Source organism: Lepisma saccharinum, chromosome 28 (genome assembly GCF_977018435.1).
Source record: "Lepisma saccharinum chromosome 28, izLepSacc3.1, whole genome shotgun sequence".
NCBI lineage: Eukaryota > Metazoa > Arthropoda > Insecta > Zygentoma > Lepismatidae > Lepisma > Lepisma saccharinum.
This window is the reverse complement of record NC_139256.1, coordinates 12,186,016-12,212,732: the sequence shown is the minus strand read 5'-3', so window position 1 is coordinate 12,212,732 and position 26,717 is coordinate 12,186,016. Positions and strand designations below refer to the sequence as shown.

The 26,717-nt window shown below is 37.7% G+C and overlaps 1 protein-coding gene across 2 annotated transcripts in view; it reads left to right on the top strand.

Moving 5' to 3' along the window:
* BTBD9 (BTB (POZ) domain containing 9) overlaps positions 1–26,717 on the top strand; it is an 83,312-nt gene that overhangs the window by 24,179 nt on the left and 32,416 nt on the right. For both annotated transcript variants that reach the window (XM_083114042.1, XM_083114040.1), the window contains exons 2-4: positions 18,796–19,002; positions 23,229–23,358; positions 25,241–25,471. In XM_083114042.1, coding sequence (XP_082970168.1) covers positions 18,818–19,002; positions 23,229–23,358; positions 25,241–25,471 — 546 coding nt within the window. In that variant the 5' untranslated portion in view covers positions 18,796–18,817. The remainder of the gene's footprint in view (positions 1–18,795; positions 19,003–23,228; positions 23,359–25,240; positions 25,472–26,717) is intronic.

Sequence of the window (26,717 nt, the reverse complement as noted above, 5' to 3'; positions counted from 1 at the left end):
ACATTTATGATAAAATAGAGGTTTGGGTGTAATAACAGTTTTTATTAATTAATTTAGAGATGCATTTTTTATTTGTTGAGTTAATGATTAGGTTAATTTGTTATTTCTCGCGAAAAAAAAGAGGGAACCACAGCTGAAAGAAAATACACAACTTGTATTATTGAGGTCAAGAGTTTGTTTTAACATCACTTTTTTGCACACATAGGCTAATCACGACTCGGGATATGTTTAAAATGGAATCTGAAATATTGATTATGCGACCTGACTGGAACTCGGAATAGGACACACTGATTACAAGACGTCGATATATTACCACTTGGCAAGAAATTGTAGTGTTTCAATTCACACACACATACTCACAATTTAAAACATCTAAACTGATCGCAGGCCCAACTGGTGGCTGGCATACACAACTATCCATCCACCAGTCGTCTTCTGGGGTGTGTGTCTTGATGAGTGTCAACAACCTCTATTGTGAAGTAAAATCTGTAGGGGTAACATCACTCTCCAATTACAATGTTGGCAAACTTTCCAACTTCATCGTGAACGACGACAAAGGTATCGGCTACCTGATCAAAATTATCAACATGCTGCCTCCGAGATTCTGGAACGTTGCCGAAGGAAAGGGACTCGTGAATGACATCATCAACAAGTTACTTTTCGAGATGCATTTACCTGGCTACCAATACTGCGGACCGGGTACCAAACTCGAGAAAAGATTGGAGAGAGGAGACAAGGGTGTGAATCCGTTGGACACACCATGCAAAAATCACGATATTGCTTACAACACGCACACGAATTTGGATGCACGTCACGAAGCAGACAAGAAATTGGAGCATGCCGCTTTTAGGAGGGTCATGAGCAGAGACGCTTCTTTGGGAGAAAAAGTTGCAGCATTGGGCACCACCATTGCCATGAACACGAAACAAAAATTTGGATGGGGAATCCTACCTAGAGTTATCTTTAACTGGCAACGAGGTAATCTTAGTCAGCACGACGAACCCTCAGCTGTTATAGAAGATATCTGAAACCAGCTTACACCAGTCACTCATAGCCCCTCCAATTTTCTCACGATGGTGGGTTGCTACCGGCCCTATACGTAGGCCGAATAAATTCCGACCAGAGCCGGATTCGAACCTATGCCGTCTCACAACGAACAATCTCAAGACGAGTGAACGTCGTAACTCGCTCAGCTACGGAGGAGGACTCTCTTTCTCTACTTTTTCTCTAATTTTCATCATTATTGTTAAAATTAATCCAAGAAAAAATATATATTTTGTGTTGACATGGGAAATATGCAATAAAAAATGCATGATCAATAGTTAAGGTCAAAATCTGAATAAACAGTGAGGGTGATACACGCAAGCTTCCAGGCATGTGATTTGCACAGAATTAAATATAAAATGAGAGATGGAAGGTTTTTGTTACTATTAGAATTTAAGGACGGAAAATATGTACAGCGAATGAATACTACGTTTGACTAATCGTGAAGATGAGTATTACAGTACGTTTTTATCGTTCTTATATAAACGTTGAAACGTTCTTATACGTTCTTAAACATTTCAACGTTTATATAAGAACGATAAAAACGTACTGTAATACTCATCTTCACGATTAGTCAAACGTAGTATTCATTCGCTGTACATATTTTCCGTCCTTAAATTCTAATAGTAACAAAAACCTTCCATCTCTCATTTTATATTTAATTCTGTGCAAATCACATGCCTGGAAGCTTGCGTGTATCACCCTCACTGTTTATTCAGATTTTGACCTTAACTATTGATCATGCATTTTTTATTGCATATTTCCCATGTCAACACAAAATATATATTTTTTCTTGGATTAATTTTAACAATAATGATGAAAATTAGAGAAAAAGTAGAGAAAGAGAGTCCTCCTCCGTAGCTGAGCGAGTTACGACGTTCACTCGTCTTGAGATTGTTCGTTGTGAGACGGCATAGGTTCGAATCCGGCTCTGGTCGGAATTTATTCGGCCTACGTATAGGGCCGGTAGCAACCCACCATCGTGAGAAAATTGGAGGGGCTATGAGTGACTGGTGTAAGCTGGTTTCAGATATCTTCTATAACAGCTGAGGGTTCGTCGTGCTGACTAAGATCACCTCGTTGCCAGTTAAAGATAACTCTAGGTAGGATTCCCCATCCAAATTTTTGTTTCGTGTTCATGGCGATGGTGGTGCCCAATGCTGCAACTTTTTCTCCCAAAGAAGCATCTCTGCTCATGACCCTCCTAAAAGCGGCATGCTCCAATTTCTTGTCTGCTTCGTGACGTGCATCCAAATTCGTGTGCGTGTTGTAAGCAATATCGTGATTTTTGCATGGTGTGTCCAACGGATTCACACCCTTGTCTCCTCTCTCCAATCTTTTCTCGAGTTTGGTACCCGGTCCGCAGTATTGGTAGCCAGGTAAATGCATCTCGAAAAGTAACTTGTTGATGATGTCGTTCACGAGTCCCTTTCCTTCGGCAACGTTCCAGAATCTCGGAGGCAGCATGTTGATAATTTTGATCAGGTAGCCGATACCTTTGTCGTCGTTCACGATGAAGTTGGAAAGTTTGCCAACATTGTAATTGGAGAGTGATGTTACCCCTACAGATTTTACTTCACAATAGAGGTTGTTGACACTCATCAAGACACACGCCCCAGAAGACGACTGGTGGATGGATAGTTGTGTATGCCAGCCACCAGTTGGGCCTGCGATCAGTTTAGATGTTTTAAATTGTGAGTATGTGTGTGTGAATTGAAACACTACAATTTCTTGCCAAGTGGTAATATATCGACGTCTTGTAATCAGTGTGTCCTATTCCGAGTTCCAGTCAGGTCGCATAATCAATATTTCAGATTCCATTTTAAACATATCCCGAGTCGTGATTAGCCTATGTGTGCAAAAAAGTGATGTTAAAACAAACTCTTGACCTCAATAATACAAGTTGTGTATTTTCTTTCAGCTGTGGTTCCCTCTTTTTTTTCGCGAGAAATAACAAATTAACCTAATCATTAACTCAACAAATAAAAAATGCATCTCTAAATTAATTAATAAAAACTGTTATTACACCCAAACCTCTATTTTATCATAAATGTAAATAAAATATCATCTCACGTAGTGAAAACAATGTGAAAATTGTTCTAGTGAGTGATATATGATTGTCAAACACATACATGAATACATTATGTTACAGATTCCACCGATGTAGTTTCCGGTGAAATGATTATGATGAAATTACTTTTCGGTTCTCGTCGGTGAAACCTTTGATCGCACACCAGGCACATTTCAATGTTATTGTGAGATTGAAGTTCATCGCTGAATAATAGGAGCATTTGGTTTCGATTCGTGTAAGAGACTGCCAATAGTCTCAACCTCTTCAACTATCTTTTCAAAAAAAATATTTGATTACGTCTGGTCCTCGGTAAACATACGGTTCATCTATCCTATCCTGTCGCACAACAACAATATCCGAAACTCGAGGCTTCGTGCAGTGTTGTGGAAGAAAATTCGGGGATGAAGAATATACATGACTTGATTTATTTATTTCTTCTCTTGTTTTTTCTGAGGGCATATGCAAGTCTTATTCAAGAACTGGAATGATTGTGCCTTTCGAATCGAATTTATGGAGGGGTAGAGAGAGGGTCAATATGGACAGGTTAGAAACAAGTGATGTTATGATGATAGCCATCGCCATTTCAGAGTAGCAAATGTTTAACATTAATTGTTGAATTTTATTTTAGGCTAGGCATATTGACTTCGTCAATTTTATCAAAACAACCATTATTCATCCTCATCGTTGCCATTAGCCAAAATAGCGTCGCTTCTTTTTTTTCCCAATTTTCATAGTAATCTCCGTTTGCACTTGGCTTTTGTAGATTAACAAAAATCGTCTGAAGTTTGAACACGTCATACAGGTGCAACCTGTTTTTGTGATTGTTCTCATCGATTATTCAAAGTGTCTAATTTTCGCATATTCAAATACACACAAGTGGAGGGGGTTCATGCCACATTAGTAATTTTAAATTGTATTCTCGGAGCCATGCACACATTTCCTAACATTGTTGCCTTGTAGTCGATGAGTTGTGCAGGTACAGCTGTGAAGTTGTTAATAAGACCCAACACAGACAAGTCACCCAACATTGCTTTTCGACATAGATTTTTAACTAGAAAAATTGTTATGATTACAGTACACCCATATCAGTATACAATAACATAGTGCCATTTTTTCTGTTTCTGTTGCCAACAAAAGCAAATCTACAGACCACAGGTTCGAGAAATAAAACATTAACTATATTTTGCATACATGTAGGTACGCCCCGCGAGGTGTGTTATTGGAAGACTCAATACATGTGAGCAGTGGAGTAAATTTTTTTTCTTTTATTTTGATGTCCATGCATTTATCTGAACCCCCTTGTCCAACCAAAACAAAAACTCCGGTCCCATCTGGAGACTGCAAAAACTGATATGTATGTTTATTCAGAAAAACCATCCATGGACAATACCGTTACGCCCTCCATGTGCATTTTCCTTGTTAGCTGAACGCGAAGATGCCCGAGACTGCTTTCGAAATTGCTTTCAGCCTCGCATCACGATACAGCCGTTTTCTACAATTCTATTAGCCTACTATTATTATCTAAAACTATTTCATCACACACAATCAAAAAAATAAAAAAAATAACATTTCTCTCCTTCACTCGCTTTTAGCCATCGTCCAGTGTCCTTCTAGATAGCAGGTGAATCGTGACTAGCAAAAGTATTAAAATCAAAATATGAATTATCCGTTATAACCCCTCCTCCTCTTTTTTTTCTCTCCCCTTCTTTACATGCCCGCTCGATGACATTGAAATAAGCGAAAACACACCGCTATGCTTAAAAAAAAAAAAAAAAACATCCATTGTACAACTCTATAGGTCGAGGTTCATAAGCCTCGTACATCTCATGCGAGGGACTGCATATCTTGTTTACAGTTTATAGTGGCATCATATTCCTTCACTCGGGAGACTTACAAGACAGCTCATTACTAGATCTGTTTTGTCGATATGAGAATGCTTGCTATCAGTAATAAAATTTTTATGGTGTTTAACCTAACAGCTGAGGGGCCGGGGCATTCCACATTTACCTTTGCTAGTGCAATAAATATCAATATTTTTAAGTTATGCAATAATTTTTGACATTATATTCACGTCCATTTCCAAAACTAGATTTATATACACAAACAACTCGCTCTTGCAATATATTATCTATTGTGAAAAATTCTCGCATGTTCGCAAAACAGGAAATACACATCATAGCTTCCGTAAATCAAGCACAAGATTACTGGAGCACGCAAAATACCGTATGCCAAGAATAAAATATTCCAAATGCAGGCATCATGCACAAATAGAATAATCAGGTTGAATTTACAGTCTAAAACCACCATGTTCTGGCAGCAAGTATCAAAAACATGTGGTTAGAAGATTTTGATAGGAGGGTGAGTGAAATAGTTGTTGCAAGTTACCTTTTAAACCCAGTACATGTGTAGGAATATATTGCATATAAGCTGTCTCACTCTCTCCATATGTGTGTCAGGTGGTCGTGTCGATCGTTAGTTGTATGTCACAGCTTAACCGTACTAGGTAATATTTTTACATGAGGTAAGTTGGCATAATCTGCGAGGGTATATGTTTCAAGCTTCTAGCTGTAGAAGATTAGCTTTAGCCTATTTGCAAAATATAAGTTTGCCTCGTCAAAAACAACTCAAACAGTGTTGCCAGCTGTAGGTTAATTTTCCCCGTTATACAATTGCAAGAGGTGAGTTGCTTATACCCTATCTGGAAAATGTGTCCATGGCTTATGTCGTAGGTTAATTTTAGTTTGCAATAAATCTTGTGTGTTGCCCCTTACAAGTGATATAGCTGCCTTTCTGCCTTTGAGTCACCTGTAAGGCTATATGTGAGTGGGCAAGTGAGGTTAGTTTAGTTTACGATAGATCGACCTGTCATGCTATGTACTACTTTCTGCTTTTTGAATTACCTGTAAAACTATATGTGGGTGGGTGAGTGAGGTTAGTTTAGTTCACAATAGATCACACTTTGAATTTGCTCACACTCTCTCTGTCTGTGTGTCAGGTGGTCGTGTCGATCGCTAGTTGTATGTTACAGCTTAACCCGAACTAGGTAATATTAACTGTACTTCAAAAAAATAAAAATTGTGTATATCTCATGTCGAACTAGAAATAAAAAAATCAAACATTAAGCATTCATGCAGATTAATTAAGCCATAAGTTCAAAATTTTGGCCCCCACACAAATCGCATTACATACATACATACATGTGGAAAAACAGAAGTATGCATGTTTTTTTCGCCCCCGTGGCATTATGAAAGCAAATATTGCGTGCATACGGAAATAACACAGAAAAAAAAGCGGATGGAAGCAATTTAAAATCAGTGGAGGAAGGTTAGTATTACGAGAACATAAAAACATGTGCTTGCATTCAACTTCGAAAAATAAGAATAAATGTGTGCATACAGAACACATATGCTTTCTTTTCACAGTTGTAAAATCATATAAATTGTACATGAAGTAAGTTGTGAGAAGGCTCTCTCTTTTATGTCTGTGTATATGTATGTTGTACAATTAGGTACAAGTATTGTACAATTAGGTACAAATTGTTGTACAATTATTTCCCCCAGTTGGAGTTGGGGGCACAACACTGGTACTATTTGTACCCACAGTACTTACTCATGTATTTTGTTTAATATTTTATTTCAAATTCACTGTCAGAAACTAGTGTTGCCAGTTCCTGGATGTAGGTTTACCTACTCTGTTAGTTGTCACTGTCAAGCTCCCAGTATTCGTACAGCATAAAAAGCCATAACCCCCCTCCTCAAAATATATACATTGTATACACCAAAATGCCCAATAGCCTAGCAACACATCATGAAAAAACATGCCAAGAGGACCCAGTAGGTTTATAAGTCAGTGTTGCCAATTCCTATTTGTAGGTTAGTTTAGCCAGTGAAAAATCATATAGTGGAATTTTTGTGAAGTGGGTTGGTAATACCAACAAGCATCAAATATTAATTTCAAGCCTCAAATAATGATTCGAGCGTCAAATGATGATTCGAGCCTCAAATAATAATTCGAGCCTCGTCAGTGCTGCCAATTCCTATTTGTAGGTTAGCTTAGCCAGTGAAAAATCATATAGTGGAATTTTCTTCAGATGGGTTGGCAAAACCCAAGCCTCAAAAAAACATCCAATAGAGTTGCCAAATGTAAAAAAAAAAAACAATAGGTCCCCCTCATAAAAAACTACAGTAAGAGCTCACAGGTCGCCAACACTAGGCCCCCAACAGTGTTGCCAGACATAAAAAATACATGGACCCCTCAGGCCCTTTGATGAAAATTTACAGTGAAAAACCCAGTAGGTTAACAACACTGTCAGAAAATCTACGGCAGTGTTGCCAGATGTAAACAGAGGGCAATAGACCCCCCTCATAAAAAGCTACAGTAAGAACCCACAGTGTTGCCAACTCTGTCCTCAATGCCGTTAGAAAACCTTTTACTTTTTTTTGGTTGGGCACCACACACCCTGGCGAGGTTATAGGGGCCAGGAATCCTAAAAACAACAATTATTATTTGTTTTGTTTGCATCACAATACAGAAATAAAAAAAAATACATACATGTGTGTGCGTGTGCAGCACATCGTCCCCGCGAGAGAGGTTTACAAAGGTCACGATATACATTGGCGCCTGGGACTTGGAAATAATACATATTCGCTCACCACTGTTACCAGCTATAGGTTTCTCTCTTTATCTTACAGCAATATTGGTATCTCTATCATTTTTTAGTTGCAGGCGGGTTGCCAACACACTCTAGTTAATAATGCTACATATTATACACACACACACACACATACTGTGTTGCCATCCATTCATCCATCCATCTCTCTCTTTTACGGTAGTATATATTTGTTGCCGGCTCTCTTTGCCCAGTGTATGTATGTTACGCCAGTATATAAATTGGCTAAGCCCTTGCCAAGTAAAAAAAAAGCTGTAGGTAGGTGTTGGCAACACTGTCGGTTGTTTAACTTTTCCCTCTCTCTCTCTTTTTTTTTGTAAAAAGCTATGGCAAAAATACCAGTAGGTTGGCAAATTGCTTTATGCACTGTAAAGCCTCAAGCAGTATTGCCAGCTCCTTGCTTTAGGTTAGGTTAGACCAAAATAAAAACCTTGGTGACTTTTCGAGTAAAATATTGGCAATACTGCAAGACAAGCCTCAAGCAGTATTGCCAGCTCCTTGCTTTAGGTTAGGTTAGACCAGAATAAAAACCTTGGTGATTTTTTCGAGTAAGATGTTGGCAACGCTGCAAGAGCAAGCCTCAAGCAGTGTTGCCAGCTCTAGGTCTCTCCCCCTCCTCATCTTACATCAATATTGGTATCTCTATCTTTTTTTTTAGTTGTAGGTGGGTTGCCAACACACTCTAGTTAATAATGCTACATATTATACACACACACACACACACACATACTGTGTTGCCATCCATCCATCCATCCCTCTCTCTCTTTTACGGCAGTATATATTTGTTGCCGGCTCTTCTTGCTCAGTGTATGTATGTTACGCCAGTATATAAATTGGCTAAGCCTTAAGCAAGGTAGCCCTTGCCAAGTAAGAAAAAAGGGTTGTAGGTAGGTGTTGGTAATACTGTCGGTTGTTTAACTCTTCCCTCTCTCTCTTTTTCTCCTCTTTTTTTTGTAAAAAGCTATGGCAAAAATACCAGTAGGTTGGCAAATTGCTTTATGTACTGTAAGGTAAGCCTCAAGCAGTATTGCCAGCTCCTTGCTTTAGGTTAGGTTAGACCAAAATAAAAACCTTGGTGATTTTTTCGAGTAAAGTGTTGGCAACACTGCGAGCACACAAGTGCCAGCTCCTTGCTTTAGGTTAGATTAGACCAAAAAAAACCTTGGTGATTTTTTCGAGTAAGATATTGGCCACACTGCGAGAAAATAGAGCTTATGCCTTACAAGAGCAAACCATTAAGACAAGCCTCAAGCAGTGTTGCCAGCTCCTTGCTTTAGGTTAGGTTAGACCGAAAAAAAACCCTTGGTGATTTTTTCAAGTAAGAAGCTGGCAACACTGTGAGAAAATGAGGCTCATGCCTTACGAGAGAAATCCATTAAGGCGAGCCTCACCGAGCCTCATTTTCGGTTGGCCAACCCGGCCACCTACACTACTTATATGGAATATCCAGTAATTTTTAAACCTGTGTTTTGGTCAATCACATTTAAATATCTATATGGATAAATCATCAAACACCATATGTTGAAGGAGGAGGGGATACCATAATAACTGATATTGTTCAATGATGATTTCATATTAATAAAATAATATAAATTATTATCATTATTGTCATCTTCAATGCTATTCTTTCTCAGGTAATGTTGACATATCATCAAACTGCTGCTTACAAAGAACACAACATTAAACAAAGATTTTTTTTGAACCATATATACAGTACCCGCCCAAATTATATCATATTTTGGTTTTTTGAGGACAACTTTTTTGAACCTACTTCAATTCATCTGCTAATTTCGACATAATATTAGTGAGGTATATCACATAGTTGAAACAGGTTTACAGCATCTAAAACTCATTTTCAAATTTTACAGAATTTATTTTGTCAATTTGGGCAAAGCTGCAAAAAAACTAGTCATCATTATTACACTCAAAATTAGTCTACTATGCCTACTCTGCTTTGCTCTAACAACTTCAACGTGAACAATCAGTTAATACTTCATAGGAAATCCCTTGCTATCAATCACAGCCTGGCATCTACGTGGCATGGTATCGGGGAGAGTATTGATGACAGACTGGTCAATCTTCTCCCACTCCTCCTTCAGCTGTCTGAACTTCTCATCCTCAGAAGTGGCTCTGGTGCCTCGGAGACATCGGCTGAGCTCCTCCCAGAGGTGATCTATCGGGACTCTAGCTGGGCCACTCCATAACTGGCACTCTGCACTGCGCGAACCACCCCGTGACATCCTTCGATCGGTGCTTAGGGTCATTGTCTTGTTGGAAAACCCATCTTCTGCCCATGCTGCGATGTGCCCATGGCAGCATAGTATTTTCCAGGATGTTCTTGTAGACATGCCGATCCATGATTCCATTGATGCATTCCAGGGGGCCAATGCCGAGGGAAGAGAAGCACCCCCACACCATGACCGATCTACCACCGTGTTTCACTGTAGGAAGCTGATACTTTTGGTGGAATCTGGTGCCTGTAGGATGTCGTACCCACTGTGTGCCGTCAGTCCCAAACAGTAGATACTTCGATTCATCACTCCAGATTACGATATTCCACTCACGACAAGTCCAGTTCAGATGTGACTTGGCCCACTCGACATGTGCCTTCTTATTCTTCTCGGAGACAAGCGGTTTATTAACTGGCCGACATCCATTCAGTCCGGCAGCCTTCTACCTCTTTTGTATCGTCTGTATGGATGGCTGGCAATGTCCTGGACTCGCTAATTTCCGTCCAATATCCACTGCAGTAAGTCGGGGATTCTCCCGAGACAAGCGCAGTATGTTCCTATCCGCGACACGGTCTGTGATGCGTGGTCTCCCATTCTTCTCCTTCTTCACGTATCCTCCCTGGACCCGCCACCGCTTCAGAAGTTTGCTCACAGCCGACTGGCTGATCGAAAACTGCTATGCCAGCTCCTTCTGAGTCCTCCCTTAGCGATGGCCTGTCACAATCGCATTTTGTTGCGCCTTGGTGAGATCGAGCACTTGCTTTGTTTTACCCATCACAGAAATGATTATTATAATACACTTCAACAAAACAATTACAGATTGAGGTAGAAAAATACTTCTAAAAAGAAGATTCAAAAAACATGGAAAATCGCCATTTTCGAAAATCGGCGAAAAAATCAATTCTGCTTTTTACCATTGCAAACCACGCTGGCTACTGTAACATAATAGACAGTTCAAAGTGCTGTGAGAATTTCATAGAGATCGGGTAAGTCCCCAAAAAGTTATCCTCAGAAAACCTGAATATGATATAATTTGGGCGGGTACTGTATTTTGCTTATATATGGATAAATTATTTTATAAATAAGCAAGGAAATAATAAGACAACAATGCTCAAAGAATAAACAAAAGTATAGAATTTCGAGTTTGCTTCACTGATTAATTTATAACACATTATTTGATTGATTTTGAGTTAACCAAAATATTTTAATACTCCGGAAGCCATTTCATCCAAATATCAGACATAAGTATATTATATTTATAGAAGGAATAAAATAACCATAACTTTTATTGCTGGGTAAGTTAGAATACATATCCATTTTAATTTTAAAAATACTTATGCTGGTATTAATTCATTCCCTTTTAATGATAATTGAAATGTTAGCAAGGCATGTTTTCAGTAACAAAATCCCGCTAATTTTTTTTTTATTAATTTTTTGTTTTACTAAAATATTGATATCATGTGATGTCATATTTTTTTCTGAAATGCCTATTGTTTGGTTAATATTGTTGTGAAATTTCAAAAGGATTGAATCATGTGTGAGCGAGAAAGAATTTTTTTTGTAAAGCACTGCAGGTTTCAATGAGGGCTTCGGAAATGAAGAAAAACGAGACTTGGCTGAAAGTTTGAGAGGCCATAACTCTGAAACCAGATGAGTTCGAGGCAAAAATTTTTATGTGGTTTCTTACCACCATGGAAGGATTGAATATACCAAGTTTCATAAAAATCTGAGGTGGTGGGTTCCCAAACCTCTTTTTTTTGGTTGAATTGATATGGAATGACCCGTGTATTAGTTGTAATTTAAATTTAGTTCTTAATGCTGTAGAAGGTAATCAGGAAAGAGCCCTGATTTTTTGTAACATATCAGAATATCTGTAATTTTACTGGTAACAGTATTCTGTGATGGCAAGAGTTAAAATCTTGAACAAGAAATAAACCGAACCCAACTCCCAAAACACTTAATCCAACATGATGGGCAGGAAGATAAGAAGTTGTGTATGTTCTTAAAGAGAGGCTATTTGATATTTTGAAAGTTTTTTTTTTATGTGATATTAACACGAAGCTTAAATAATAATGTAATATTAGCACGAAGCCAAATGAAAGAAGTGGGGCTATTACCCTTAAGGGGGAAATGTATACTTTCAGTTTATTTTTTTTATTGGCTGTTCAATGTAAAGTTTTGGAGCAGATGAATATCACTTCTAAGTAATTACGAGCAGACTCTCTTGATGTATGAAAGATTTCTTACAGAACGCTCTCTTAGAAATGACAAATTTGGGGATCATTTGAATCACTTGTTGAAATGATGAAAAAATGTACCAAGTAGGAGGATTTCGAGTGAATTCTCTGACAAATGAATCAAAAAGATAAAGAAGCATATTGATGAACTCTGTTCAAAGACTTGCCAACATATCAATATTTTACGTGATGATAAACACAAATTGCTCACAACTGGACAATCGTTTTGAAGGCACAAATGCACGTGGAAAGTGATACAACCTTCCAGTGGCGTGTCCAGGTTTTCATTAAAGGCGGGTGAGTGGGGAATATGTATACTTTTCTCGGTATTCAACCGACATTTTGCAATCTTTTCCTGCCTTTTAGGAATACTGGGCTAAAGGGGGTTTATGACCCCACCAGCCTTCCATTGGGCCATGCCTCTTGAACCTTTTTTTTTTTTTTTTTGGCAAGATCTATAATAATAATAATAATTCCTTTATTTAGTGGGCGAGGTTCAGCCATAGGCTGCTCTACCACCTAACCCTTGTCATGAGATACATAAGAAAATATAAGTATATATATATACAGTATGTAACATTCTTATTCGTACACACAGATTTTCAAATGCTTTAATATCTGAAAGGAAATACACTCTTTTGAAATTGTTTCTTTACAATTCAATAACTAATATCATTAGGAACATAGAATCTTACCCAAATTCTGTATAACCAATGACAATAATAAATTAAATGAAACTGAAAGAGAAACATGCCAATTTTTGTACAACTTTTCTATTCGTACACTTAATAATATAAAAGAAAAAAGTATATTCAGAGCAAATTGACTGACAGTTCTTATCGTGTACTGACTGAACATATATGCTGATCTGCATCATCTGTGCATGCCAGACCTGGTTATTAAGTGTTTTTTGTCATGAGCAGAGTTAAGATTTTTAGGGGAAAATTTCATTGGGAAAAAGGAAGGGAAAAGGTGCTAAAATAAGACCCAAAAAGGTGCTGATAATTATACTACTTATTAAAACTTTCCCTCCTATTTTATTAGTCTAAGCTATTCACTCGAAGCTGTGTACACATCACACACATACGTTGTGTTACAGTTATTCACCAGAGTCGGGGGGGAAAACACAAAGCTGTTGTACCTTACAACATTAAGCATTCTAAATTTTTAAAAGTGAGTTTGTTTCTTTTCGGAGATAAAATATCTTTATATAAGCTGAAGCTTCTCTCTACATCCACAGAAACAAGTGGGGCAAACTTAGTATTCACTCAGAATGGCAAATTCCACAACATCCGGATTCTTGTCAAGACTAGCCTCAAGTTTGTGTCTGGCAAAACCATCTAACTGCCCCCTCACAGTAGTAAAGATATCCGATTGTTTTTCCTTTTCGACGCCTTGTTCTTCTAAGCTTTTGATGGCTGTCGACAGGTACTTGTAGGAATGTACACAAAATAGTTCTTTTTGCAAATCATCTATCTTGTCTGGAAGGAGAAGTTGCTGTGCCTTGGAAATTGCACCTGCGTCGGTTGAATCCAGGGAAAGCACAAACTCCTCAATTTTTTCAAAATTTTCACACAGAAATCCTGCACACTCAATCCATGATCCCCAGCGAGTAATGATGGGGAAATATGGCAGGGGCAGGCAGGTAGTTTCTCTGTAGGCAAGATCGAGACTTGGGGCTTTAAGGAGTATTATCTTCAGATCAGATGTTAACTCATTTACAATGTTGTATTCGTTCCTAATAGATTCAGAAACCCAGGGAAGGGCATGAGTCAAACAGGTTACATGCTTTAACTTAGGGAACAACGGATTCAATTGGTTAAATGCCGAAAGCATGTAGGGAGCCTGGTCAGTAACTACAACAACAACTTTTTCGAACTGAATTCCACCGGGCCACAGTTTTTGACAGAAATCCATAAATGACTGCATCACTGTACTGGCATTGGTTTTCTCCAACTCATACAGGTTTAGTAACACGGGCTTAACTTCCTCACCTGTCAGAGGAAAAAACAAAATGTTCAAAACATATCGTTGCATTGAGTCTGTCGTCTCATCCAGAATGACACCTATATCGCAATCTGACACTTTCACCTTAATTTTACGAACAGTTTCTTCATACACAGGTTCAATATAGTTTTTCCTTAACCTACTCTCATCGGGCACTGACAACCATGTGTACTTTTCAAGGAACCCTTTAAAGGCCGGATGGTCCACCTTGTTGAGTGGAATCCTTGCCTGTGTAAAAGATATACACAAGTCAACATTAAGTTCCTTTAAATTTTGGTTCTTGGAAGAACACTGCTCAAATGCATTGCGTAAGAGAGACTGCCGAGATTTACTTCCTTGCAGATTCTTGTTCTTTTGATGCTTAGAGCTGGAAATATGTTGCTGGATGCGATCTCTCTGGTGTTTTTCATCAATGTGATTTCCCCCCATGCATCGAATAACAGTTCCATCACTTTCTATGAACTCGTGCTTAAATTCTTGAGCCAGACTGAGAAATCTGGATCTGGGCACTTTCGGCATGGTAAATTACATGCACTAACAGGATCTAACAGAGTGAAAAAACAGGCAAGGAACTTACATCCACAAACAATATCTGTCCACTGCGCACACATGAAACGTGAAACCCACCACTTCAGAAACACATTGTTGCTTCACTGCTTCCAAGACCAAACTGTGTTTCCTTCTTCCTTCTATCTTAAAAAAATAAAAATAACTGCGATCTGGTGCATATCAGTAGCGGTCTTGCCATTGTTGATTTCAAATAGGCAGCAATCAAGCACAGTTTAAATACATTCAATTTCAGTTAACAATGTGAAAACATCTTAAAAAGAAAAATGTCGCGAAAAAATAAAATAAAAATTCAATGATTTGCTGAGGAAATATATTTAAACAACACCAGTAAAAGGACACAAAAAGGGGAGGAAAAGTGATTAAGAACACGAAAAAGGGGGAAAATAGATAAATGTCCCAGAAAAGGGAGGGAAGGGGAAAGGTTATCAAAAAAGGGGAAAAAAGGTGCTGGAAAATTAGCTCCATTCTCACCTTGAGGCAACATTTCACACACTGAGTCCTTCCAGAGAGGTCTCACTTTCACAATGTAAAAAAGGTGCGCACCTAAAAATCCTAACTCTGGTCATCAGTATTCTGTGTAATAGTACCGTCATGTATGCACCAAAAATATTTACCGTCCTTCGTGACGAGACATGTAGCATTTATACCATAATGTAAGTTGTTGTATTAATTCTTATCTTATTCGTGAATTATACACTTTTGTTTGTGTCCATACTCCAGTCGTATTCTTTACTTCATTTCCTGAATTACCGAAGAACAGAAAGAACTCAAACTCAACAATGGCGACGAGGATGTTGAGAACTTCATTTTATACTGATTTCTCATAATTCTACATATTTCTTGTGTTTGTTCTTCAATCTGTCTGTTGGAGGTAAGAATCTCTGTACACAATGCAAAAGTTGTCACAATTTTCTGAATACTGCAGGGAATAGGAAAGTATTAAACAATACTTCGATAGATTTGAACATTTTTGCAAAGCTTCAGACATTCCCGACGATAAGGTTAAACATGTTCTATTATCAGCAATAGGGCACAGAACGTATGCTGATTTGTATAATCTTATACAACCTAAATCAATATCGGAGCTCAGTCTAGCTCAGATTAAGCAAACATTGATCCGCCACTATAAGCCCAAAAAGAATCTCGTACTTGAAAGGCATAAGTTTTTCCTCATTAAACAGAAATGTCATCAAAGCATTCCTGATTTCATTGTGCAAATCAAAGAGCAAGCCTCAAAATGTGATTTTGGTGATCTCATTGATTCCATGTGCCGCGAGGTATTTATTCTTGGTATGAGAAGTTAGAAATAGACTATTGTCAGATTCTGAATTGACCTTGAATAAGGCAATAGCTATGGCCATGTATCTCAACGAGCTAGAATTAATCGAAGGAATTGTTAACCAAAGTCAATCAAAGAATGCTGTGGAACATTCTGAAACTCCGACTGAATTCACTTCGCTAGTCCAAAAGAGGTACAAGGGCAATCTTCGAATTAACATCAGACAAAATAGAACTGATGCAAGGAATATTGGTAACAAATCAAACAATGATTCTGGTAAACCGTGTGATAATTGTAATTCCTTTCATTGTAATGGAAAATGTCCAGCTTTCGGGGGCTACTTGCAAAATGAAAAATCATTTCTTAACAGCTTGCAAAAAGATGGAATATAACAATTCTAGCAAAAACAAATTGGTTTCTAGTGTGCTTAACACACGTGTTAATGGAAGATCTATCAATGTTCCAGCTTATTCAAAACCTACAATTGTACCTAACAATCACAGCAATTTCAACCATATGTTCCGAGAATCATCCATTGATTATTCAGATTTTAATGTGCCATGCATTCCCACAGATCACAAATTTGTAGATATGAACTAAAAAAAATCTGAGAGCAAACTTGTTGATTGCAGCGCCGCTTTTATCCGTTTTAACCTTTTGGGTCCCAAGTATCTCGATCGAGATACCCAAATGTAAGCCTCACAGTCCCAAACATCTCGATCGAGATACCCTGTGTCAAGGTCGTAGTTTTACGTTATAACTTTTCTATTTTTGGCTAGAATTTCGATTTTTTTTTTATATATTGTTCCTAACACATGTATTTAACAGAAATGTTTTTTTGCATTTTTTTTGTCTTCATGAAAATGGAGGGGAAAAGGTGGGAAAAGGGACTTCTCTTTTGCGTCTCTTTTCAAGGTCAAATTTTTGCCGACAAAGGAAGACCGGCTTTGTTTGTTCATTCCGCGTACAACAGTATATCACTCATCTCTCTAGGGCAATTAGTTTCCGATCTACACTCATTTAATTGCAACTCTGCATTTTGCTCAAAATCGGCTCGGGACCGATAGGCTTACTTGTGAAAATGGCCTCGGGACTCAAAAGGTTAATGCTCAGTGTCCTGAAATTTTCACTACTTTCATTACTAATGAAAGTGAGTCTGTTTGGCATACAGAGGGATCGTTATTAATCGACTAAGAAGTGAACAATTCTAATATTCCATTCCTAGTGGATACAGGTTCTGTTTATACTTTAATTGACAGTAGACAATTTGAGTCTTCATTGCAAGGTTGCACTATACACAATTTTTGTATCATCTTGAAAGCAGCAAATGGTAATAATCTTGGTGTTTTAGGAAAAGTTAATGTTAAACTTGTATTTCGAGGAATGAAACAACTTAAATCTGATTGTTGTAAAGACAAAATTGAATCATGCTATTATGGGTTTGTCTTGGATTGATATTTTCATGCCTGAATGGCGAAACATTTTTGTTTCACATGTTCCTTAAATGATTGCAACTACCGTTGAATTATCAGCAATAAAGAAACTGGTTGACAATCTAAGGAAAGATTTTCCTATACCTTTTGATGGTGACATGTCCAAGTCAATCAAGCACTTCGAGATAGACTTGCCATTGAAAGACGATGCTACACCAGTGTTCAAGAGATATTATGACGTCCTGTACTCGCTAAAGGAACCAGTCAAAGATGAATTGCAGAAGTTGGTTAGTGACGGAGTCATTGAACCGATCAAATCATCATCGTGGGCTTCTCCTCTTGTTGTTGTTCGTAAGGAAAACGGTGAATTAAGGCTGTGTGTGTTGTACAAGAACACTGTAAATCCGCAACTTAGGAAGATAGGTCATCCATTACCTAAAATAGAGGACCTCTACAACAAGATGGTTGGTTGCAGTTGGTTCGTTTCATTTGACCTTCGAAGGGCTTACCTTCAGTTAGGCCTATCTCTACAGGCTCAGAAGGTCCTTGTCTTCAACACGGAATTCGAATTATTGAGACAGTTGAAGCTTCCCTTCGGAGTGCCATTTTCCAAGACGACATTTTAGTAGGAGGATAACATATTGTGATGTGCGTATTACTCACAGCTAAATAATGAAGAACTTTAAAAAAGATCTAAGATCAGTTACTTACGTGTGCGAGTACGATTTGTCGATCAAAGCAACGTTTCAGAGGTCAAGACTGCCTCCTCCTTCAGGTTAATGCATGGTGTCATGTTAAGAAAGTGTTAGTTGAGGATACAGGTTAAAGGTTATGGTAGAAAACACTTATTGAAGTGTGGGTTCTTAAATGTCTCTTACGGAGAGTTTGATGAAGCAAGTAATGCTCAATTCTAACAAAAAAAAGAAGTTGTTAATAACTGAACTCGTATCTTCAACAACACAGTAAAGCAGAGAATTATGAATGAATAAGTGCATAACATTGTTACAAGGTTGGGATCACCTCTCCGATAGTGTAGTGGTAACGTCATCAGCTTGGATCAAGGGGTTCCGGTTTGATGCACACTTGAGCCACATATTGGTTCGAGTCCCACTTTAAACGGTAGGTCCAATCCTAATTAGCCTATCTTTGCATGGAAGTGGACTTAAACTGTTACTGGAATCTGTAAAGTAAGTTGTTTGTTATTGTAAAGTAAGTTATTGTACATGGCATTAATTTTTATTGTATCTCTTTCAGGCTGAAGCCGTAGGGCAGCACAATGAGTAGTCACCACCACCTAGGCATGAATGCTCCAAGTGGAGAAATTGAGCACACAAACTTCCTGTCCGAACATATCGGTGCACTGTACTTAAATGATGAATACAGTGACGTCATTTTAATCATTGATGGCCAGAAGATACATGCCCATAAAGTCATTTTAGCAGCTAGAAGTGAATATTTCCGGTAAGTATTATTGTGCATTGCAATTAACTTGAGAGGTAAATTCCTTAATATATGCATCCAGTGTATGTGAAGTGTCCTAACACTGTTCATTCAGTGCAAATAAAGCTGCCCTTCATGACAGAGTGATTAGCACAGCATGCTGCAACTCCGGAAGTCCCAGGTTTGAATCCTAGCCCAGTCATGGGGTGTTCTTTGTAAGTAACCCTTCATCACTGTCATCATATCCTCACTCATTGTCATCTTCACCAAAAGTGGCAGAGAAGCAAATTAACATTAAGAGTCATTCCATGCTAAATCAACACAGATACGTGCAATTTTCAACCCGACCATCTCAGATTTTCATGAAATTTGGGAATTTGAAAGTATGCATGGAACTTAGTAACCGTGAAAATTTTGAGTCTCATTTGTCTTGTAATTGTAAAATTATTCAAGGTCAGAGTTTGCAGGAATTGCCCTTTCTAAGCTTATTTAACTATACTAAATGTGCTGTAACTCTGCTCCTATTTCACCTAAGAACTTGATATAAAGTTTAACATGCAGGGAATAGAACAAGCTTTCCAACGATATGTAACAAGCCTAACTTTGGATAACAAGTAAATATTGACCTTGAAAATCTCAAGACGGGTCATCGCCAAAAATCGTGAAAAAAAATATTTGACACACCATGCTATACTCTAAAACATACGAAAAAATGAAACTAGGACTGCAAAGGAATCTGAAGATACAAAGTAATATGTGTAACTATGTAACTGAATAGGGTGAGTTATAAGTCCCTTAACACCCTCTATAAAATGTAAAGGAATTAAGCTGGGTACAATGGTCATGATAGAAACATGTTAGGGTCAGGGGGAACCATATTTTTTGTGTGTCAAGCGGAGGTCCACCATATTGAATTCAAGTCAAACCTTTTCATTGGAAAGGAGGTGATGTGATATATTAAATCAGGCTAGAATTTCACGAGAAATGCAGGGGCGAAGCTTGTCAGTGCAGTTCTGTTAGTTTTAGCTTGGAGGTGTAATTTTTCAGTTTAATTTCAGTGTGTGAGTGCACTTTTGTCCAGTCTCATAGTTAGTTTTTCCTGTATAATCCCAGTGTGTGTTTGTGTGTGTTTAATAAGATTGTGTGACCATTGAAATGAGTAGCCGAAAAATTCAAATTAAAACAAAGAATTTTTATGTGTGACACTTACATGAAAACCGAATCATGTCGAGACATATGTAGGCAATTTCTTATTTGTGGGGACACCTAGAAATAGTCTATAGAAACAATCCCCACATTATAGATGAACTGAAAGACTATATAAGAACAAAACTTACAAAAATTACGGTTGAGGAACTTTTGCGTGTTAATCAAAATATGCCGGAATGTGTGAATGAAGTTGGCCATCACTTTGAACAACTCTTATAACACAGGTCAGTACCCGCTTATAAATACAATTTTCTGCATGCTAATGATATGCACTTAAAAATAGCGGGACGTCAGGGGTGCCTCGCCGTTCTGCAGTCACGTGCTATCTTGGCCAGGAGCCAAAACGAACTCACTGTATTTGCCCATTTCAGTAATCAAGTTTTTCCTTGATGTTTTACCAAAATACCTGTATTGATAAAGAACACCTAATGAAATTTTGTTGGTAGTATTTTTAATATTAAACGTATCAATAATATTGCAATAATGTTAATGTAATACCATACAGCATTTTTCTAATAAAGTACATACATCTGTGTGCCTTAAATTATGTTCCCCCCCCCAAAAAAAAGCGGAAGCAATAATTAAAATGCACATTATAGTCATTGGCATCTTTAATTTGAAGAAATGTGGTACATACCAGTTTCCAAATTCAAATACTTAGAAGTAATATTAACAAGTGAAAATTATATTAAAGAGGAAATAAAAAGTAGGCTTAATTCAGGAAATGCATGTTACTTCTCTCTTCATAAACTTTTGTCTTCTCGTTTAATATCTAAGAAACTAAACGTTAAAATATACAAAACAGTAAATTTGCATGTAGTATTATATGGGTGTGAAACTTAGTCCCTTACATTGAAAGAGGCACATAAATTGAGAGTATTTGAAAATAAGATCCTTAGGAAAATATTTGGACCTAAAAGGGATGAGGAGACAGGTGAGTGGAGAAGGTTACATAATTTAGAACTACATAATTTGTATTCATGTCCAGATATTATTAGAATGATTAAATCAAGAAGACTTAGGTGGGCAGGCCATGTGGCACGAATGAGAGAGGAAAGAGGAGTTTACGGGATTCTTGTTGGGAAACCTGATGGTAAGAGACCTGTAGGAAGGCCAAGGCGAAGATGGAGGGTCAATGTTGAGATGGACCTAAAGGAAATCTGTAGGGATGGAAAAGAGTATATAGATCTTGCTCAAGATAGGGACAGATGGAAGGCCTGTGTTGCTGCAGCCATGAACCTTCAGGTTTAAGAAGGCTAGGGAATTAGTTAGTGGTACATATGAATGTATGACATACTAGAATTACAACACAATAAGGGTATCAAATGTTTGTCAACAGCTGGTTTTATTTTTTAGTTAGTATGAATTTTAAAGTCCAGGCTTGTGGACTGAGAACTATTCATTATACAGAGTTGAAGTTTGTTCCATTTTGGATGCAGTGGGTAGGGCTTTCACAAGAGGTACGAAGTTGACATTCAATCTCCATGCAGGCACAATTAAAATAAAAAAATAAAAATGTAAATTACTCAAAAAATGTCTTTTCAAGGAGCCCCTGCGACCCGTACATTAAACTGAAGTGAATAGAAGAATTACGAAGTGTAGCATTCAATCATACTTAGTTTAAAATTGCCCCACTTTATCATTATAAAATTGGTGTTGCCAATTTTTCCTAACTAGGCTATTGGTCTAGCAATAGGGTATCTAGGGCCTCCTAATGGTGTAGTGGTAATGTTCTTGTCCTGTAAGCAAGGAGTCCCGGGTTCGATATCTTGTGGAGGTACATTACACAGTGGTTTGGATCCCACTTTAAACTATATGTCCAGTCCCGAGTAGCATATCTGTGCAAAAAGTGGACTTTGAATATTTACTTGTTGTGTACCACAGAAGACCACTGTTTGGGAAGTATTAACAGGGACAGCCGATTCTTTAGGACTAGAAACTCGCTTGAATTTGTATTCGAAGTGTGTATCAAAGAATGCCACGTATCACATTTTCAATCATATCAATATGTACAATATGGCGGCAAGCCCATGTGATAAAATTATTTTTTTGAGACAGCTTGTAACTTGCAGGAATATTTATATACCTTCTGATAATGGATTTGAGGCATCTTTTGAAATATTTCTATTGTAGTCAGGTTGTTACAAGCGTAAAAATTTTTGATGTGATGTTTCAGGAAAACGTCACAACAAAAACTGTATTTTTATGCTTGTAACAACCATAGACTACAAGAGAAATAGCAAACACTTATTGTAAAAAATAAAGTGTACTAAGTGATCTTCGTGTGAGTTTCATAAACATAAGCAAAAAACCACTATTGGTTCCCCAGATTCGCACATTGTGCCACTAAGACAAAATGTAGCTTCATCACTGAACACATGTGTATAAAAGATGTCATCATGCTCTTCCATAAGCTTTTGCAATTGTGTACAAAACTGAAAGCAAAGAATGACTTTGTCCTCGGGTTTTAGTAATTGCAGCAACTGCAAGCGGTGTGGCTTCTGCTTCAGCTGTTTCTGTAAGTTCTTCCATACGGTCGCTCGTGGAACATCCAATTCCTTGGTTGCTCTCGACGTTGACTTTTTGGGGCTATGCATGAAACTGGGCCGTACACGGTCAACAGTTTCTTCAGGCACTAGAAGATGACCCATTGATTTTCCTTTACAGAAGCATCCTGTAGCTATAAACTGTTCATACCATCTGTATGGAGTTCGCACTGAATGGATCTTTACTGAACTTCGTTCTAAATCGCCGTTGAACCGTTGTCACCGAGCGACTTGGATGAAATTCGAATACAGCATATGCTTTCTCGCTGTTAGTTGCCAACTACTGCTGCGCTCTAACAACAGGAGGCAGAAACGTACAACATATGCAACAGGAAACAAGACTTTGTGAAATACTTTTGTCCTCTAACATCACATTCGAACAAATTACATCTAATAGTTACAAATAATATTTGAAACCAATCCAATTATTTGTAGACACCTCGTATATCAGACCTAATCAACACATAATTAATTTGTGTGTATCCTTTTCAGAGCTCTTTTGTTTGGAGGAATGCGTGAATCGCAGCAGACTGAAATAGAATTGAAGGGAACATCAGTTGGAGCCTTCAAAGGACTCCTGAAATACATATACACAGGTCACATGAGTTTGGCCAATAAAAAGGTATGTATTCCAAGTGTTTAATATGTTTTTGCACAACACAGTCCAGAGATATAGAAGTAATTTAAAGCATACCGTCATTACATGATTGATGTGTCAAGGATTTTGTTCTTTTCTTGTACTTCCTCTACTCTGTACTTGTAAGATAACTACTGCTACATTTTCTACTCCTGAGTGAACGTCACTGGCATTTGCCATAACAATATGTAATGGCATTTCATTAGGAAATGCTATAAGGACCCTTTACTAAATACAGACATTTACAGTGGAAAAAGGCTGACCAATGCTTGCATAGAGGCTGGGAAATTATTTGAATTTGAATTTAAAATTTTGGGAGCGTCAGCACTTAGGCTATTTTGCTCCCGTCACATTATACGGGGGCAAGCCCCTTATCATTACAAATAACAACTCTAGCGTTGCATAACTAAAAATGTTAAAATGTTCTGACTTCTGTTAAAAGCTGAGGCCGTAAATGGGCACTCAGCACACACAAGGACAACAAACAGGACAACACATACAAAATTATACTGGCCATAGTGCCAGTCACCAGAGCCTCGTTAGTCTTTAGTCCAGGGTGCACTACGGGGAAGTGAGGTTGACTTTTGGGCGCCTACGTGGAAGGTCACCCCTTACACCCCGCTGGGAAATTATGTCTTATGCCCAATTTTTATCAGAAAAACTTTGTTACTTTATATAAGAAAACATATGAGTGTAGTTCACCCACAAAAATGCAAAGTGAAGGGAACAATTGTAAGATGTAGCACCGCTACATACATACAGCTTCTAGTTGAAAATTGCTCAGTAGGTCATCATAAAGAAATAATTTATTTAAATATGCAACTTTGGTTCTAGCCGTGCAGCTATGTAGGTCAGATACTTGTGTGTGTCAAAAAAGAACACTGAAAAAACCTTATTTTTTTTTCAAAAATACAGTGGCACCAAATTTTATGTTCCTGGTTTTTACTTTTTTCCACATTATGCATTCAGTCTTGATGGTTCCAACATTGCAAAATGTTATAAAATTTCCTGCATTTTAAGTTTCTTCAGCTTGGTTTCCTGAAAAATGTAAAATGGAGGTTTCGCTGTAAAATGTTTTCGAAAAAAATGTAAACATTGACCAAGATAGGGGCCAAACCTTTTGTTTTTTAGGCCATGTATACACAACCAATATCTACCTATGAAATGCAAGTACCTTGTTTACCGATAGACTACAAATAATGGTTGGATCCAGCCCTTTTAAGTAAAACAGAATGTTTTACACTGATTTGTTCATAAATGACTATTCATTTGAAAAGTGCATGTTTGAAAATCTGTCTAGAGATACTTTACAAGCATAAAATGGTACTACCATCTTTTAAAGGTTTTAAATGGCCGTGGACATAATTTTCTATTGATTTGTGGGATGTATGAATATTTTATGTACAACTTGAGTAGATTAATGTGGTGTAGGTGGTAGGAAATATTTTTGAATAAACTGTACTTATGCTTAAACTTCAATTTTCTACAGCCGAGCTCCATGGTGGAGTGGTTAGCAGTGTCTCCTATGATGCCAGGAGTCCAGGGTTCAAATCCCAGCTAGGGCATGGGTGTTCTTTGTGAGTGTCCCTTCATCAGTTTCATCATATCATCACTCATCATCATCATTGCAATTAGCCAAAAGTGGCAGATAAATGATGTAAAATAATCTAATTCAATCAATCGATTCAAATTATTGTAGTGGTCATGTATCGATATTATCAGAAATTCTTATGATTATGGTATCAGTTCTTTTGGGACATCCTGCATCAAACATATGTGTAGATACTCTTTCTGTCTTGATTTGGGACACTTTTGCCTGTGTTATACATTAACTTTTGTTGTAATGCACTGTCATATTGTATTGTAGGAGGACGTTATCCTGGATATTCTTGGATTGGCACATCTCTATGGATTTGTTGATCTTGAAGCTGCAGTGTCCGATTACTTACGGGAAATTCTCAACATACGTAATGTGTGCATGGTGTATGATGCTGCCCGCTTGTATCAGCTTCACTTTCTGATGAGGTTCTGCTGTTCATTCATGGATCGTCACGCACTGGATATCATAAACAATGACAATTTCTTATCACTTTCAGCTGTGAGTACATTTCTGGAATAATTTTATTAATACATTCAACTAGTGCTTTTTTCCTGGGAAAAAATGTTCGGCTACTCTTCTGAAGTTGTTTGTTGTTGCCGAGCGTAGACAAAAGCAGAAATAATTCAACCACCAGCCCCTTTTTCTCAGGAGCCATCTTTTTTTTTTTTTTTTTTTTTTTTTCCTTTCTTTTCAAAATATGGTTTAAGAAGGCCATGAATACAACTAAGATAAAGCTACGCATTTTGAAACTTGGACTTAAAACATTTAGTTTATTAATTAACACAAGATTGGTTTAAAAGCAATTAATTCTTCCACCACTGGAGTGGCCTTCCTAAAGAAGGCTCTGCTGGCAACAGCATTAATAATTAACTAACTATCTAACCTTCTTAAATCCGAAGGTTTATGGCTGCTGCAACTCAGGCCTTCCATCTGTCCCTATCCTGGGAAAGATCAATCCACACTCTTTTCCATCCCTACCAATTTCCGTCAGGTCCATCTCAAGGTTATCCCTCAATTTTCGTTTTTGCCTTCCTACTGGTCTCTTACCATCAGGTTTCCCAACAAGAATCCTGTAAACTTTTCTTTCCTCTCCCATTTGTGCCACATGGCTTGCCACCTAAGTCTTCTTGATTTAACCATTCCAATAATATCTGGACATTAATACAAATTCTGTAGTTAGCATGAATAACTATGAAATACATTCTAATATATGTCTGACCCTTTCATATTGCTGGAGATTTTAAAATCAACTAGTAACAGTGCAAAGATGTACGTGTTTTTTTTTTTTTTTAATTAGGGGCCGTTTTGAAATAAAACGAAAGCATGCAAAGGAAGAAATTTAATTATCTCTGTGGCTGTTCATGTGTACATTCAGCTACTTCTCAACGTAATTCCCATAGTTGTTGAGACACTTGTCGTAGCGGTAGATGAGCTTTTGTAGACCCTCATCAAAGAAATCTGCCACCAGGTCAGACAGCCAATTCGTCATGGTCTGTTTGGCTTCATCGGCGCTGTTGAATCGCTTCCCAGTGAGGAAAGTCTTCAAGTAGAGGAATAGGTGATGATGTCTAGGGGTGAGATCTGGACTGTACGGAGGGTGGTCCATCCACTGCCAGCCAAATGAGTAGGGGCATGCATATTTCGTTTTTGACGAAAATACGAAATTTGAAAAAACACATTGTAGTGTTAATTTTTCATGTTTTTGAAAGGTGTGAGGTGCATTTTGTGACCATATTTTGTCACG